Raw genomic sequence first — 18750 nt, forward strand, 5'->3', positions numbered from 1 at the left:
ATCACAGTGAACCATCTGCACCATTTGTCTCTACAGAGGGATCAGTCTCTGGATTTCAGGATTTTCTTCCCCTCTCTAAGCTTCTGGTTCATTCTGCCTGCAGTAAGCTGCAAATAGTGTAGGAAAGAATGAAACATTCCCTGAAGCGCTGGAAGCTGAATTCAGTCATGTGGATACCTGAAGTGTAAAAAACCCAGTAGCAAGGTCAACTGAAACATAATTGAAGCTATTTCACTGCCCAACATCTGTAAATTAGAAGAGGAATATGTGATGGAACAGAAGTTACATTTTTAAGATTCTTCCAGTTTTAATAACTTCAGGCATTCATTACAAAAGCAAGGAATTCAAGCACCAGCAAGTGAAATCACCACTGTCTATTTCAGAGGAACCAAGGGCCAGTAAAAGCACGTTGCAAATAGATGCCAGTACTGACTGCACACAAGCAAGATCCCTTGCTGCTCTGTGAGTTTTCACCCTGGGAGTGATGGACCCCAAGGAGGATTATGATCTAGTCAATAGTCAGTATGAGTGAAAAAGTTCTTGAATCCTGATGATGATGGGTTAAATGAATGACGTTTATGCATAGAAAATGAAGGGTCACAGTGACCTCTTTTTCATCTTTATTTCTGTGTACTTTTCCTGGGAGGCAACTGAAAATTGCAAAAGCCAAATGAGATACAGAGTGAACTATTCATCAGTCTTAGATGTCTAACCCATCTTTCCTTTAGCACCAGGAGTCTGAGGGTATGTGCCCTGGTACTTTGTTCCTTCTGGCTGGTGGGTGCCAAGGAGCATGCTTTGAATCACTTACTTCTGGAAAACTACGCTACAGTTTAGTAGCATGCACTAGAAAGATCTTACATTTTTTCCCTAGTTTCACTTTCCTGCTGGGAGGAAATATTTGATTGCCCCTTTTCCCCCGGTTCGACTTTGTGAACACCTCTTGAAGAGAATGGTGTGCCTCTCCTGGTTGTCCCAACTGCTGTAGGAACACACTAGAGGCACTGAGTTTTCTGTTCTCTCTTATTTTCTCTACGTAGGCATAGCAGAACAGATGAAAGGGGTGTGTTTCCTTCCGGGTCACGTGGCCCAATGCTTGCTGCTCAACACATCTTCTGTAGACAAGCCTGGCTCTGGAGTGCCAAGAAGCAGAGTGCATTTCCCCAGCAGGCCAGGCCCACTTTCCCTTTGCATATACACATTGTCACACTCTGTAATTCCTCTTATGATTAATACATCTTGGCCAAGAGAGAAAACACAGGGACCCCAGTGTCACATGGCCTGTCTAGGGCAAGTTTGAGACAGTGTCTCTAGGCGTTGCCTGTCTTGTGTTATTTAATTGCTGTTTGTTTAACCAGGAAATGAACTCTGAGATTGACGACAGTGTCTGGAGACAGACTTCTGGGAATTGGGGATAGAGAGGGTGCAGGTCCCTCAAGCACCAAGTTTCTGAAACTTAAGTCCAAGTGATTATTATAACACTGCCAAGCTGCAACCGTTTCAGTAATCTTTATTCCCTGCACACCCGGTCTTGTGCCCAGCCTCGCAGTATGGCTCCTTTCCAGTTTCCAGGCCTTACTGCATGCCTCTGCTTAGCAGATGGAGGCCATGGAGCCATGTGATGACCCACGGCTTTCTGCTTCACTTAGTCTTCTTGTCTTATAGCCTCATCACCCCATCCTCCCCAAACCCAAATGCTTAATAAAATGCTTGCAATATACAATGTAAAATTGCAATATGTAACTGAAGTATCTCCCCATTCTCTCCATTCTGAAGAACATGCTGGTGTCAGGAAGGTCACAAACATAAAAGCACTTCAACCAGGTTAGAAGCTTGTACAGTTGCTGCAGCTCAGCTGATTAGCCTTATTTGTGAAGCAAAGACGATACTGTGCGATCATCTCTCCATTGACTAACAAATTAAGCCCTACAGCCCTCCTCCAAATGCATACCTCCAAATTGAAAACTAAGACCTAGAGATGACTTGTGACTTGCACAGTTTCTCCTTCTCCAACAGCTGATGTTTCCCAATATATAATGAAGCACACCACCACCAGAAAGCTTTTGTTCAGAACAATAAATACCTAAAAGCCTGCAGCTCTTTACAGGGCACATGTATGAGCACAGCTGCAGTTAAGTACTAGTCTTAGGCAGTTCAAACTGAGAAACTTTAGCTTTCACATCCCTTTTGTGCCTTCTAACAGAACAAACATTTGGGCTGAGAAGGGGGAAACAGTGGAGAAAGGTGGCTAATGGCCCATGCTGAGTGTGCTAATATGGCACTTCACTGTTGCAGGATTCCCTTCTCTGTGTAGTAGTGATCCCATTAATGTAGGGGTGGGTTAGGGTTAGGTGGGCCCTAACAGGCCATGCTTTCATTAGATGGTACTTTATTGACAGTGCCAGTCACTTCCCTATGAGTCCAGTGCCAACTCTTAGTTCTGCTGACCCAGATGTTTGCAGGACCTTGATCAGAACCGGAGTGGTCTCCTGATCCAGCTTAAAAAATTGTGGGCCAGGGGCGAATCTCTCTCCATGAGGCTGGAATGAGCTTGTATGGCCTAAGAGCAGCACAAGTAGTTCACAGAACAGCTCACTAAAACTAAAGCATTAGTACTGTCCAAGTCACTAATCTGGAGTACTCCAGATACAATGCAGGAGTAACCCCTTGCATTTGAAAAGCAGATTAACAAGACACAGAAGCAGCAGCTCCCTTCTTCTGTGTGCCACTGGCTTGCCATGCTGATGTGGACAAACTGCATCTCTTCGTCCATTTTCCTATGTGTATGTGTCTTATTTCACAGACTCCTCAGGACAGGTGCATTGCAGCTGGATGGTACCCAGCACAGGAGCACTTCTGTCACAGTCAGAGGCTGACAGCAGCCTCCAAGCTTCAGCCTCTGAGCTGAACGACTTCATAATACCCTTTTTGTATTATTATGAACTATGTAGCAGTTCACAGTGATGTCACAGTGGTGCCAACAGTAAACTGAGGCAACACAAGAACAAGTGACTTTTTCAGGCTGGCTCTGTGAATCAGTGAGAGAGAAGGAAAAGCAGTCCACATCTCCTGTCTCTGAGGCCCCTTCCTTGAAGAGCTAGATTGCAGCTCTCCTGGGGAATTATATCAATCAAGAGCTGTCCCTTGAAAAGGCATCTGAATTAGGTGCTTCCTCAAAGCACACAAATCTGTCATTCCCAGCTCCAGCATATTTCAGTTTGTGCGTGTGTTTGTTTGTTTTAATATATGAAAGTTAAAGGTTTGCAAAACAGAATGATTAATGTAGAGTCTGAAAACCAAGCCCACCCAGTGGAAATGGATAAAGTGCAGCAAAGGCAGTTTTATGTACCGCTGCCATGCGTCAGTAGCTGCCTTGTTTGTTGCAAGACGTTTGTGGCTAAGCTTAGTGTTCCCTGTTTGTGTGGGGTGCAGGTCCCCTCTATCTGCCATACTGGGTCACTGACCCCCTTTCATCCACTGCCTTTTATTTTGAAACCTGGGAGAAGGGTGGAGCATCTTGCCTCTAGTGCTGCCCTCTCACAAGCACAGCATTAGGGATGTTTCTGTATGAAGTTCCCCTTCATGCTCCCCCCTGCCCCAGCACATCCCCATATAATGGTAATAAGCACCCCTCCAGTCTGGCTAGTACTAGATATATTAAACCTAAAGCCCTAAATGACTAGCCAGAATGCTTTGGGTTTTCACTGGCCTACAATCCAGCCACATCTGGTCTGAATTCCCTTTCTTTTACACCATGTTACTCTGGTTACAGGCTATTCACCTCATTACAGACTTTCACATTTTGCCACCAGGATAAGATCACATCTCTTGTACGCTGGCTGTATACAGTTCCTTGTAACACATTGCTGGTTTTAGACTGAACTCAGTAGTATTTGCGTACAGATTCATATACTTTTAGATTTCCCATACGGTTAACTGGCAAACAGATCTGTGTTCTGGATGAAAGAAATGTCTTTGTGTTCTAGCTATGGCTTTATTACTTGTCTAGGATTTGTATTAATTTATTTCCTGAATGCTTTATAGACTGTAATAATTACAGGTATTCACACAGATTAATCACATTCTTTTCTTACTATTCTTCTGAGATTCCACTCAGTTCTTCAGATCAAACTCCCTCCTGCGTTTAAAAACAGCATTTTTAATTGTTCCTTTGCCTAGTAGCTTAATGTAGGGTTTGCTATATGACATTCCTAACTATAAGAGAGTTCTTAAAATAGCTGATGTTGCTACAATATTCCTAGCACCACCTTTACCCAGCCACTGCTTTCTCCTTCCAAAGGCACTCTGTAAAGGAAGACTCAGTCTATTATCACTGTGGTGCAAACTGTGCAATTGATTGCAGTCTAAATGCCTTCCATTTACTATTGGGTTATTTTTAAGCCTGTCATTTTGTTTGATCATCATAACTTTAGCATGTGTGTGACACAGTCTGGATCAAGCAGTGTGATGGATATAGCTCTTGAAGTCCAGTCCAAGGCAATGTTTTATAGCAGTGTTACAGGACTGTCTGCATGGTGCTCTGCAAGATGCTGGAAAAACAAATTCTTAAATTAGTGGATGGGTTCCTGCCCCTTACCCATCCCCACAGAACCCAAAACCTGTGCTTCGTTTCCGTGTATTTTTTCAGAAAATTTTTGCACCACCATGGGGCCTCTGCTGCATCTCCCTGCTGTGGTTTGTCCCAAACGTTTGTGCCCTTCACCAAGCCTAACCTACATCCCCCAGTAGAGCCGTTAATGTAGTAGGAAGGCAGATGCATTCCTGATACTATCAGCTCACTGAATCCCTTGAAAGGCTTGATGTTCCCACAATGAACCTAAAGGCTAGCAGCTAGCTTTCTGCCTTGTCTGCACATCTGATCTCTAATCTGCATCAGCTGTCCCTCCTCTGAAGACAGCATAAAAATCACTCCTCCCTTCTGGGTCCTGTCTTCAGTCAGACAGATGGTTACATGTGGTAAAATAATTGTCTTCGAGCTCCTTTCAGTTTTGTAACAATTGGAAGTTGTAGGAGGTTAGTGACAAAAGGGATCAACCGGCCAGAAGACCCAGTCCTAAAAAGTACCTACAAGAAAGGAACTGTCTGAAGACTCTTGCTTGAAGATTCTGACAATAAAATGAGAGGTAGAAGCTATGGAGGGGTAGCTGATGCAGCATCTTCTTCAAACTACTGAGGCAATTAAAAAACTCAGATCATAACCAGCAACAGGTGAAACTGACCAGCATGTGTTAATTTTAGTCCATTTCAAACCATGGAGCTGAGCTTCATAAAGCAGACTTTCAAGATTATATCATCTCTGTTTGTGAACTTTTTAAAACTGGAAATTCTGAGACTGCTACAAAAACTAAGTTCTGCCAAAGGGAACTTGGTTTGAAGTTGGTGTCTAGTCAAATCTGAACTATTACGCTCATTTCCCCTTAAATTCCTTTAATGCTTCTTAGCTGGGTGTGTCCAAGATGGATTTACCTGGTTTTAGCAGTAAAAAACAATCACAAAGTTCAGGCTTAAATCCAGCTCAATGATGAGAGAAAAAATCCGGGGTTCTGCATCCTGGACTTTGAACATTTGTCTAACGAGTGATGGTTCAGAGGCAGGAGATAAAGAGAAGGTCCTTATTTTATTTGATAGAAGTTTTTTGTCCCTAACTGAAATCCCTAATTCCTTTGTTTTGTTTTGTGGTGTTTTTTTTTTTTTTTTCTGTAGATAGCTCAGATGCCATCATATAACCTTCAGAGCCCAATACAGGAAAGCCATGTGTCACCTTCTGATAAGCTGGGAGGAATTTAATTAAATGAACATATATAAAAGATGCATGAATGAGAGATGGTCCAGGAGTTCTTCTAAATTAGCTTAGCAGGAAGAAAAAAAGAGTGAATCTCTATCAGTAGTGTAAGCGGAGGGCATTGCATTTTGTAATATAACCAAGCAGAATCACAAAGGTTAAGAGAACTTACAGCATTCCCTGCCTCTGAGTTCTCTAGATTGTTATCATATGCCAGTGGACTGAAAGGAAGGAAATAAAGTGCTTATTTAACCAGAAAGAATGAATTTTCACTCTTAGTTCTATATAGAAGAATAAAAACCACCAGGTGACTTCTGATGAGAAATGCTCAGCTTCTCAGGGTTTGAGGTACTCCCAAGTGGAATAAAGGCAAAAATTTGAAACCCACCTCCTCTTTTACATTTGTATACTTGTCCCATTCCAGTAGGTTTTTAGTAATAAAATTTCCTGTAACCCAATGGAGATGAAAGCCTGTCTTTGTTTGCTCTTTAAAATAAAGCAAATAATGTAAAAAATACCTCAACATATATTATTGGCTATGATTCCCAAATTGTTTACAGAACGGATTCCAGTATGCCCTAAAAATTTTGCCATGCTCATGTGAATCTGGTCACCAGGAGAGCAGGGGTTTAAAGGAGAAGAGCTGTTGAAACAATAACAGGAAATGTGTGTACAAAGCTGATTTTTAGAATTATATTTACTTATAAAAATGAGCCTTAAAAAGAAACACCAGAGGAAAAAAATTCTGCAAACTGGAAGTCTGGCGGTTCTCTAGCAAGCAGGCTGGGAGAAAGCAGGTGAGATAAATGAAAGCATGCTGCTTGCATTTTGATACAGGAATTTGTTCATGACAGTGAAAGGCAGCAGGTAGAATCCAGCTCAACGCAAATGAAAATCATGTATCTGAACATAGGGAGCAGAGAACAGTTAAATATATTGCATCCTTCATGTCAGAACCTGCACAGTTTTCCCTCAGAAATTGAGTCTTCCCTGTCCATCTTTTCATTATTGCTTCACACAGCCTGCAGCCATGATGCTGAGACTGTCACAGAGTAGCAAGAGTCCTGATGCTAGGTGACCTCTGACAGCCCAAATCAGGTGTCTCCTTTAACAGATTGGATCCTGGGGACATCTGGGACACACAAGGTTTGACAGGATGGTTCCCAGGACCCTTTAGTTTGTCCAAAGGGATGTGTGCCCTAATGAGGCTACAAGAACAAAGATGCTCTAAGGTGTGTCAGTGCCACTTGTCATCTCTAGATCTTCTCTTGGTCCCACATACAAGCATAGCCCCCCTGACTTGGCTTACTAAGCAAATGGCTTATCCAGGCATGAAATTATTGCTGCTTCAGCCCCTTTTTAGAGTCTGTAGCTAGAGCCCAGTAGATTGCAGAGGGGGTGATGTTCCTACAGCCAGAATTATAACAGGCAGATCAGGTTATGTCTGCTTTCCTGGCCTGCTTCTTGGCAAGGTGAATAGCCATGTGCACTAATTCATCAGCCAGCTTGGAAATATGGCCTGTACTCAGATGGAGCTGTTTTAAGAAAGCTCCCCAGGAGCTTGTGAAAGTCTGGTCCTGGGTACTGTGTTCCTTGCTGACAATTAGTTTGGTAAGCAAAGGCCAACCAAACCACCAGACCTGTTCTGATGTTCTTTCTCAGGCCTGTACAGATATTTTGTTTGTGTTCACCTGAAGAGTGAGAGGGATACCTCCAGCCAGACTCTGAAGCACATGCTTGTTCTCTGAGTCCTGACTTCCTCTGTGACAGCCACACAGTTGGTTGTCCCAGCACAACAGTATAATTAAAATACATGAGATGCAGTAAAGGAGACATTTAGAAAACTGTAATATCCTAGTGTCTTGAGTAAACCCCTACAAAAATGGCAATAAAATTGGTTTTAGCAGTCTTGAATTTGCTTCCAAGTGCACAGCACTTGTGTGCATAACCCTTGTGAACTCAAGTCACAATTTTCTTGTCACTTCTCCACCGGCATCACAACTAAGAGATGCTGAGAAACCTGACCAGCTTAAATAACACACACGAGTGCATGCTCTATAAGTGCTAGTGGTTTGTCAGCTAATATAACTGAAAGGAAAAATATTTTTCATTTAACAGGGAATTTCAGAAATTTGAAGTCTTTTCCCTTTCTGAAAAAAAGTGAAAACAAACAACAAAATTTCATGAATTTTAGAGGAAAGAAGGGTTTTTGCAATTGTTTAATTTGTTTCATGTCAGTTAGAAGATCAAACCAGTTTTTTCCACTGGTACCAGAGGCAGCTCAGCACCACGCAGAGTAGACTTGAAAGCGGTACAGCATACAGGGAAATCAAAGGAAGCTATTCTCCCTCAGAGATAAGAGCAACAGCAATTTCATTTGTTTTCACTGTCATTCAGCTTGCAGTTTCTTTTTCTGTTTCTCAAGAAATGGTGTCCTTGTAAGGGGAAAATTCTGCTCCCCACTCTCTATAGCTGCCCTTGAATAAAGCTTCACATTCTGGAAACACTTGAAGAGATCTAATCTTCCTAGAATCAATGTACTTATGCTTCTTGGCAAGAGTTTACCCTTACTCAGCCATCATTTGGTTTTGAAGGGGCATGTGCACAGACCTTTGCAGGTTCTGACACGCATCCATGACCAGACACAAGCCATCTACAATAAGGAAGCCACATAGCTGTGCTGACACTGAGAGACCAGGCCAAAGTGAAAGACAGAGAGAGGTGTAGGAAATGAAGATTTGCTATTTTCCTATGCAGCCTTAGTTCCTGGGCCTCAAATTGGAAGACTTCAGAAGAACATATCCCTTTGCTGCATGCATACCAAATGGGCTATGCACTGGGGTGCTTGTACTCAGAGACACATTATTAGATTCTTAGGGTCCTGGTTTTAAGAACACACACACACTCACACAGATCTGTGAAAAACAAAGATACTCAATTCCATTTATTTAGCCACTGAACTGTTCTGGAGAAAACAGCCTCGTATGGTCTTAAGCTGTGGTCACATTTCCATGGTCTTCTCCATAATTTGTTTAAGATCTGTTGTACTCATTAGACATCAGTAAAATAAACCCAAACACGAGTACATTTTCCCATGATGAGAGAATTTTGAGATGGCAGAGACCTGTTAGACAATTTACTCCATCTCCCAGCCAACACAGAACTGGTCCCAGTATGTTATTTGTCATTGTTTTATTCAATGTAGTTTTAAAATTCTCAAGATCACAGCTATATCTCTCTTCTGAGTGAGACATTTTTCCTGACATTCAAGTAAGGCCTTTCCTGCTGCCTGTTGCCTCTGCTGTCCATCTTAAGACTCCAGGTCTTTGGCTTTGCACGTTATAGGGGCAAATTGTTGCTAGTGCACTGGGGGAGTAAAGGATCAACAGCTCTGGCATTTCTAAATGAGCACCAGGCAATAGCAGAGAGAGCTGAGAATCCAGGTTCTTCTGTACATTGTTTCTCCCTCTCCAGATTTCACACATTCCCCATTTTCAGCTCTTTTACCTTGTTGACGAGGCTGGAATCACCTGGGCTGGTCTCGTCATCTTCTGAACTCTTCTGTTCCTCATCTGATGTGACGACCTCCATTGGTATCACAGAGACTGGGCACACTTTGTACGGCTCAGTGTAGGCACTGCAGAGAGAAAGAATAAACTAGCTCACTGGTGTTATTCCCAGACACTCGGGATTGCTCAGACATAATGAATCCACACATTTCCCAGAGGTAACCAGTCAGGGGCAGGGAATCCCTGCAGACCTGCTGGGCTTGGAAAACAAGATTTCTCAGGCTTTGGCTTTTTGCTGCCAGGTTCAACAGCAACCATTTAGGCAAGTAGAAGGATCTGAAATGAACAGTGGGAAGTTAACTGAACTTGTTCAGGCTACCCCAAAAGATCAATGTTCTGCCTCAGTTTGGAGTAAAAAAGTTCATGTTTAGTTGCAACCAGAACTGCTTTGTTCCTCCCTAGTCAACCCCTCAAAATGGATGTAATAAAATCATACTAACATCTCAGTGCTCATTAAAAATAGAAGTTAAGATATTGTAACAATGGCTTTTCTGGGAAAACATCAAAAGGATGAGAAAAGTGTAATTGTAAGACCAATAGCATCAATCAAAGCACAAGCTAGTCAGATCTCAGAATCCTTGAGTTGTTTCAAGGAAATCTGAATTCAGCTCCACAAACCCAGAGAAAACCATGTACTGGATCTGGTGTATAATATGGGCCAGTGGCTTCCCAACATTTCCTTTCAGAAAAAAAATATTAATTTTTTTTTTAATTAAAGTTGCCAGTGATTCCAAAACTTCCACAAAGCATGACTAGAGGTAGGTTCTCCAGGTGGTGCTGGCCCTTTACCTTAGAAAGTTGTCTTTTATGGCTGAATATGCTGAATATGCCTACCTCTAAATTCCAGATACTGAATCTTAGTCTGCTGAATTGGAGGCAGTCTTCCAAATTTTCTTACTGTGCAGGTACTCACAGGCTGGTTCAGGTTGTCCTCTCAATTTGTCTTTTGTATGAAATAGGTGAAGGTCTTGGTGTCTTACTATGTCATGCCTCATGTCATGTAACTGTTCTAAAATCTCTGAACTTTATTCAGTTATCCATTAGCATTAATGAATTTACTAACCATTTTAGCACCAGTTTTTACTACCAGCCAGTTTTAGTGCTGTTCTTGGTACTGCAGAATAAAACTCAATATTCTGGCACTGGCAAAATAGTGTCAAGTATACCAGTAGTAATACCCATCTATTCCTACCTGACTTTACTGTGTTTTTACATTCAAGGATCAGATCAGTATTTTTGGCCACAGTATCATTCTGGGAGCTTATATACAGATTATACACCACAGTGGCCCCAAGCCTTTTACATTTCTGGAGGTAAGTTCCAGCATTCAGCCAACAGGGCAAGTCTGTTGTCTTGAGAAACAAAATCTAACATCTCCATGTGTTCCAGTAGACATCTTGGCCAGCCAGGTCAGTCTGTAATGTGGGCCTAGCTTTCTCAGTGTATATGGCTTCTTCTCATGTCCTCTGAAATATTTTTCATTACTTTCACAGCTCTGCCTCATCTCTTTATTTTTGTTTGATCTCCCACTTGGGGATCCCAGATATGAACAAATCAGAAGCTTCAAAGCCAATGATAGAGTGATAGGAGGCTGGGCAAAGTTGTGTTAATGTAATTGGCAGAGCAACGAACAAAGAGACTCCCACAGGCACTGACTAGATTTGTATTTCCTCTTGGGAAGGAAACTCCCTTCATATCTGCATACACTTCCAAACTGCAAACAGGGCTCTGTGTCTCCCCATGGAGGTGCGGCTGCCAGCCTTTCTTTGATGTTGCCAGCTTTTCCTTCACGCTCAGAGTCAAGGAGCTCTTGGAAGCTGCCCGGTGCATTTGCTACAGCTGGGCAAAGGGCCAAGCAGCAGCACTGTTCCTCACCATTGCCTTCTCTTGTTTGTTACTAGTGTCTGCAGTTTTCCAGTGTGGGCAGCATCACAGCACTTCCGAAAACCTGCCTAGCTACAACAACAAAGGGGCCTCAGCACAAGTGAAAGCAAGAGCAAGGCAGATACAGGAACAGCTTGGGAGGCTTATTAATAGTTTAGCCAGTCTCCTTCCTTACTTGCACAGCGTTTCTGCAATTTGTAATTGTTTGCCCCAGCAGATGTGAAATTAAGTCCCTCCCTCCCTCTCTCCCTCCTTCTCTCTCCGATAATAACTGCATTATGTTAATGTAAGAACACATTATAATTTGGGAAGAACGCCTCCATATATTAGTCTGGTAATCATTATGAATGGCATTATTAAAGACTCATACAGCAGCAAAACTTGCCATATTGCTGAACTGTTGCATGGGCTTCATTTATAGTAGGCCTGTGGTTCAGTGGCACTGGTTTGTGTTTAAAGAGAAGTCCTGAAATGTTACGTTTCTCATTTGCACATAGAATAGGCACGGGCATTTTTGTGCCACCCTCCCCATCCTGCCCTTCTCCAGCCACTTCAGCAGCATGCAGGTCTTCACTTCTGAGACTCTTCTATATTGGCATAGAGCTCCTGGGCAGTACACCTTTCCTGACACCCAGCATGTGTTTTACTCCAACAAATTCACATCCTTTTATTCATTTTATATGTCTATGCTCTTGCAGTCTCCTAGCAATCCTAGCTCCTGAAGACTTGAACTAAGCCTAGGAACTGGTCACCAGGTGAAGGTGCCCTGGGCAGCTTGGTCTTCACTGATCCCACTGCCAGGTGCCTGAAAGAAGACACCAACGATGCAGAGATAGGTGGCAGGTGACTTCTAAGGCACAATAGGTTTTGGGAAATTTTGTAAAAGGACAGTATGAAGAATAATGCAGGGCAAGGTCTTACCCACAAAACAAACCCTTCAAGTATGCCCACACAGTTACCATATCTGCAGTTATGGTATGTACTAAGATAAAAGGCTTAGGTCTTTTATCTAGTACAAGCTTCTGTGCATGCACCCTGTGAAAACGAGCTGTATATATTTTAGTATTTTCCAAGAGACTATGTAGGTTACTTCTGATGTTGGTAAACTGCTAATACTGGAGGAACCTTCCAACTTGATATTTGAGAACAGAAAAATAAACTGCTTTCTTAATATAATAGAGTCATTGAGATCAATGAGCTGTAACCACTGATCATGACAAGAGTCCATTTCTAATACTAGGGAAGTGGTCACAGTCAACTTCATGCACTACAGTTCTTCTAAAGCAGTTGAATCTCCATTGATCACAGGATTACAGACTAGCTGAGGTTGGAAGGGGCTTCTGAAGGCCATCTGGTCCAACCCTCCTGCTCTTGCAGGGCCACCCAGGACCAGCTGCCCAGGACCATGTCCAGCAGCTTTTGAGTATCTCCAAGGATGGAGACTCCACAAGCTCCCAGGGCAATGTGTGCCAGTGCTCAGTCACCCTTAGAGTGACAAGAAAAAAAAAAAAGTGTTTCCTGATGTTTGAGAGAACCTCCTGTGTTTCAGTTTGTGCCTATTGCCTCTGGTCCTGTCACTGGGCACCACTGAGAAGCATCCTGGATCCATCTTCTTTGTACCCTCCCTTCAGGTATTTACATACATCGATGAGATCCCCCCTGAGCCTTCGCTTCTCCAGACTGAACAGTCCCAGCTCTCTCAGCGTTTCCTCACAGGACAGCTACTCCAGTCCCTTCATCGTCTTCATGGCCTTTGTTGGACCCTCTCCAGTATGTACTGGGGAGCCTGACACCGGACACAGCACTTCAGATGTGGCCTCACCAGTGCTGAGTAGAGGGGAAGGATCCCTTCCCTCAACCTGCTGGCAACACTTTGTCTAATGCAGCCCAGGATACCATTAGCCTTCCTCTGGGCACCTTGATTTTAGGTGTCTGTGAAGTACCTTTCAGTGTGGTTTTGTAAAGAATAACCCTTTTATAGACAAAGAGTAACCTAACTTTATAAAGCTGCAGTAAAGCAGAATCACTGTGTTAAATTGCAAACTGCAATCCAGGATAGCACAAGGAGAGAACTCCACTGGACAGGACAGGGATTGCCAGCCCATTTCCCTCAGGACACGTATCCAGACCACAAACCCCACAGCCACAGATGGTACTTACTGGCTTGCAATGGCAGTTTCTGAGAGCACCATTAGTACACAATCTTAAAAATGCACACAAACTGAGAAGAGATATTACTTTTTGTAAAAGGATACACAAATGCTGAATTAAAACAACTGTTGTATTTGAGAAGCTTCATTTCAGAAACTGTGTGATCTTTGCCTATGAGTTCCTAACACGCTCTTGAATAAAAGACCCTATGAAACTGTAAGATGATACAGGCTAGGAAAGAAGAGTGAAGTGATGGGTGCAGTGATCTCATGAACAAAGAATGGAAATCGTAGAATCACAGAATAGTTTGGGTTGGATGGGACCTTTAAAGGTCACCTAGTCCAGCCCCCCTGCAGGAAGCAGGGGCATCTTCAACTAGATCAGGTTGCTCAAGGCCCTGTCCAACCTGACCTTGAATGTTTCCAGGGATGGGGCATCTACCACTTCTCTGGGCAACCTGTTCCAGGGTTTCATGACCCTCATTGCAAAAACTTTCTTCCTTATACCTAGTCTAAATCTTTTAGTTTAAAACCATTACCCCTTGTCCTATCACAACAGGCCCTACTAAAGCATCTTCCAGCCCAATGCACATCCTGATAGAAATCCCAGAATTTGTTCAGCTATTTTTAGTATATTGCAGGAAAATGGGGAAAACAGATACAGGCAAAAGATTCTAATGCTGATGCTGCTTCTCTACTGGTAACGGGAAAGTGCAGGTGGGATTTGCAAAGTAACCTAAGGCAGTTAAGCACTAAAATCCCATTGATTTTCAGTTCTTTTAAATGTCTGGTAGTGCAAGCTTACACTGCTGAAGGTGCTTTTGTCTAGTTTTGTGCTGAAACTCTCAGTAATGTTGCTGTGGTTAGTAGGGTCTAGAACTGAAAAAAAATCACAGACAGGACACAATAAGGGAAACTACCTCTAAATCAGTGATTAGGTCATTGCAACTGGGGATACAGGCCAGATTTCATAATGATTGCCTGTCTGTTCCTGCCTTGACTGGGCAGGAATAAGTGGAGGAGTTTGATAGGAGGAGTGAGGTGTGCACAGGTAGAGCTGCAGACATGATCAGTAAAGAATGTAGTTATGCACCTCACCAGCAAGTCTCAGTGGTCTGAACCACGAACTCTGCCTCTTGCATAAACCTGGGACACAACAAATTGCTAGTTGTTGTCCTAGTCACTTGCAATTTCATTTGCTTCTTCCCTTGAATCCAGATCAAGCAGGACACCGCTACCCCCTGATAGCTCATTAAGAACTTCCCTTCTGTCTTTTCTCATCCTATTCAGGGAAACCTTACCTTCATTTTCCTTCTTATTCCTCCTCAAGACCAAGTATCTTTAATCACATCAGTGTTTAGTGAAACTACCCTTTTGTTCATCAGCTACAGCAGTTTTCTCCTCATCCCTGAGTCCAAATGTATCCTAGCACTTTATGTGACTTACAGGGTCTATCTAAGGGCATGTAAGATGACACCATGCTAAATTCATTACCTGAAACTAACCTGCAACAAGGCTAAGGTTTTCTATACAATTAACCATTATAATTATATAGATTATGCATATATAATCTGTAATTATATATATGTCATAAATGTTCAAGACCTTGTGTTTCTTTATTCTGCTAAATCATATTTTTCTTTAGCTCATTAAAAACACTGCTAAATAAACTTGCTGCAAGCAACAAACTTTAATGCAATGGAAGATGCTAATAGAAGTGTGAGTGTGAAGAATAAAGGGAGAAATAGTCTGAGTCCCTGGTCTCTCAATAGACAAGGTAATTCCCAACTAATTCTCTTCCTTGTAGCAATGATATGGCTGAGTAAGAGCAGTTTGCAGACACATTACCTGCTGCTCCTCCAGCAATTGTCTGTAGTCATTCCAGAAGTTAGCCAGCAGGACAAAGAAAGCAATGGGCCTTCTGGGACAGTCTAACCTTAAATTAATTGAATAAATGCAGGAGGATGCAGTGCAACACAAGTCTTTTACTTAGCACCAGCTACATTGAAATTAGCACAGCTGCTGATTAGGTACAGAGTAGGGAGAAGCCATTATCTACGTACCTTCACCTGTGAACACGTATTGGTACATCTGGAAAAAGGTGTTCTGGAGTCTACAGACTCTCTGGTTATCCTGCCCCTATAGTGATGTTTACATTTTATCTCAAAGGCAAAGGATCTGTGAACTAAGTGGAGGATGAAAGTATCAAGGAGGGAAGCTGAACTGATCATTGCAATAGCGCTAGCTCCTTCGTTAATGAAGTCAAGACACAAGTCTCTACTACCTATGATCCCTCCATAGCACAGGTTGGGACAAGTCTGAGCACAGATGGTATGTGCATGGGAAGTGATGGACCACTGTGGAGATATACAACAGGTGTGACAGCTCATGATTCACAGCCTGACAAACACTGTATTTTGTCTAGCTTGAATGTGCAATTCTCAAAGAGTTACTTGCCATTTTTTTAATTCTGCACCTATCCTTCAAATGACCATGCAAGTTTTACCCCATTCCTCAGCAATGATCACATCAATTGTTTAGGATTTTCAGAAGTTATTCAGTCAGCATTAGTGATGTAAGAATTTAACTGGGAAATTTAACAGTGGCAAAAATACCCAGCCAAGGTTATTATAATAAAAGCCAAGGAAGACCATGATTTTTTTTTTTTTGCATAACACCACAAATGCTCTTAGCTATAGGCTCGTCTCTTGGCCATACACATAAGCTGAGTTGGTGGAAATCCAGACTTAAGGTCTGTCACTTCCCCCACTTGATGTAAGTCCTCTCTACCAGTAAGGATTAGATTGCCTGCAGTTTGCTTTCGATAAATTTGTGCATCAAGTGATGCATCCTAGAGAAAGGCTCACAAAAGTGATTTGCCTTTTGCTTCATGGTCTATGCTTCAGCACTGATCAGGAGGGGAGAAAGGGAGTGCTCTTTCCTGTAGGGTATTTATATTAATATATCCCTGGAGCTCTCAGTTATGCTTTATGATACCTGTGGAACTGGAGTATCCATCCTTTCCATCAAGTGGCTCTTTATACATCTGAAATGAAGCTGGTTAGGCTGTTAAGATGTGCTGGCAATGCCCCTTCAAATACCAGTGCAGTAGATCCATCACAGTGTCTATAAGGTATGATCATGTGTGTTGGGACAGACTTACAATGTACTTCTGCCTTGCAACTGAACCTGCTCAGACAGTGTAAATGTGCTAGAAATTTGTTGGTCAGTCAAAAGCAGTCCAGCATCTCCCTGTAGCCATAAGCATTTGGGTAGCATTCAGATGCTGTGCAGTTTTAGTGCCACAGTGATTCCCCGCATGTTAATCATATGGGATGGAGTGGGCCAGTGGGATACTCCTGTGACTGGACCCATCTCCAGGGCAAAGCAAGTGTGATGTGGCCAGTGAAGACATCCAGACTGCCTCATTGCAGCTCCTGAGCACCTCCTTCATTTTCATGTGTCCCTTCATGGACAGAGGACTTCTTCTAAAATTGGATTTCAGTATTCCAAAATGCAGTTTCTGGACAACGAGACTGGGTGGCTTATCATTAATCTCAGGAGTGTGACACGCCATCACCAGCCAGCCTGAGTTAGCTTCCTTGGAGTAAATTTGTTTCTTTTGGAAGTCAGTTTCAACATACTTCCAGTTTAAAGAATGGTATGAACAAGTGGAGGACTTAAGGAACCTCTGCTGTGTTCATATTTGAACTGAACCCATAATTTGTCTCCATAAGGTATATATAGTGTAAATATACAGCTAATAATACTTAGAGGTCAGGCAAAGGATACCTTGCTTAATGATTTCCAGAAACAGAGTCTAGGGATTGCTCAGGTTTTAACCATTGTGGCAGCATTCAGTTAATGACAAATGGATTAGCTTCTGCCACCCTCCCTGTTGTCCTTCACTCTACATCCCCAGTCAGTGCCAGGACAGAGAAAGAGAGAAGAATATTTGACACTGTCTTTAACTGGGGGGTGAGGGGACACATGGGAGGAGAACAGAACCTTTTTTTCTAGAGATCCTGCTAATTTCTTTTCTTTGCATCTGTTGCAAACTGCAAATTACATGATGCAACTTAAGCACCATTAACATACTTGAAGAGCCAAAGAGCCCCCTGGTTTATTTTCTGAAAATTTCTTCTTATGGTTTCAAAAGCGCCTGCAAGTAAAGATGAAAGCAGTACTTGGTCCAAAATGTCACCACAAGATGAAGAAAGCAGTAGAAAGACTAGAAACCACATCCTTGGGTCCCATTCTTACAGTGGAACAACTGCTATTAAAATCTGATTTTGCCACTAATTATCAACACATGGCTCACCATATTCACTGTTTCCATACAGTGGGAATAGGAAGTGAACTCTCTGGGTTTCTGGAGTAAATGCTGACTTCTGCTCTGCCTTTTGTGGGGGACATAATTTTTTTTTTTTTTAGGATGTTTCATCCATTCATTAGCAAAACCACAATTCTGAATTGCTAAGAGACAATTCTTTCAGTTCTTTGCTAAAGAGAGGCAGTGGTGTTGCATATAGTTATGCCTAGATCCACCAAAGCTCTGAAATGAATGTCAGTTATGACCCTAAATATTTTTCTATGTGTATTGGTGATTGCATTGGTAATTATTTGACTTGAGTCAGCAAATCAGGTTTGTATGAACTACCTAGGAAGGTACAGTTATTCTCTCTCTGTGGGGTATGCCCTCTGCAAGTATAACCTCCCTGAAGCCAAGTGGTGAGATATCTATATCTCAACTCAGATTCAGACATGCCCAGTTTACAAATGACTAGTTAATTGCTGCCATAACCTCTGCATCCACAGACCCCAGCTTGTGTCCATTCTGACTCCTCTGTCACAGGAATTAGAGCTTATAGCTGGAAATAATATACTGGATTTATATATACAAGATGGAGACAAGAATCTCACCTGGACACAGCTGGGTTATGCACATATATAAAACCCCCTCCATCCACTGGGGAGGGAAAAAAACCTCCACAAAAAAAGCCTCCAAACTCCTCCTCTATTATTGAAACAAATGGATTGAATGCAACTTTTTTCTACATGCAGTACCCCTATCCCTGGCTTTATTTCAGGTCACATGCCCAGCAGTTACTAGTTCAAACCGTCTTTCTTGAACAGTGACATCCTTACTGCAAAAAATAAAAGTAATATGAACTCAGTGTAGTGATGGTAATTGGGAGAGGCAACAACGTGCTGAATGACCCTGTTTTATTAAAACTGATTATTTATTTTCTTGTATCCATTTGTAAATTATTTTTTTATTTCATTCTGCAAAAGAATGACTCATTACTAAAGGAAATTAAAGTCCAAATGCATTTAAGCCAAT

General features: G+C 42.3%; 1 protein-coding gene across 3 annotated transcripts in view; it reads right to left on the reverse strand.

Moving 5' to 3' along the window:
* FGD5 (FYVE, RhoGEF and PH domain containing 5) overlaps nt 1–18750 on the reverse strand; it is a 110060-nt gene that overhangs the window by 58183 nt on the left and 33127 nt on the right. For all 3 annotated transcript variants that reach the window (XM_080387543.1, XM_080387544.1, XM_080387542.1), the window contains exon 3: nt 9311–9440. In XM_080387543.1, the coding sequence (XP_080243669.1) occupies nt 9311–9440 (130 nt within the window). The remainder of the gene's footprint in view (nt 1–9310; nt 9441–18750) is intronic.

The sequence above is a fragment of the Falco punctatus genome (genome assembly GCF_963210335.1).
Source record: "Falco punctatus genome assembly, chromosome: 4".
NCBI lineage: Eukaryota > Metazoa > Chordata > Aves > Falconiformes > Falconidae > Falco > Falco punctatus.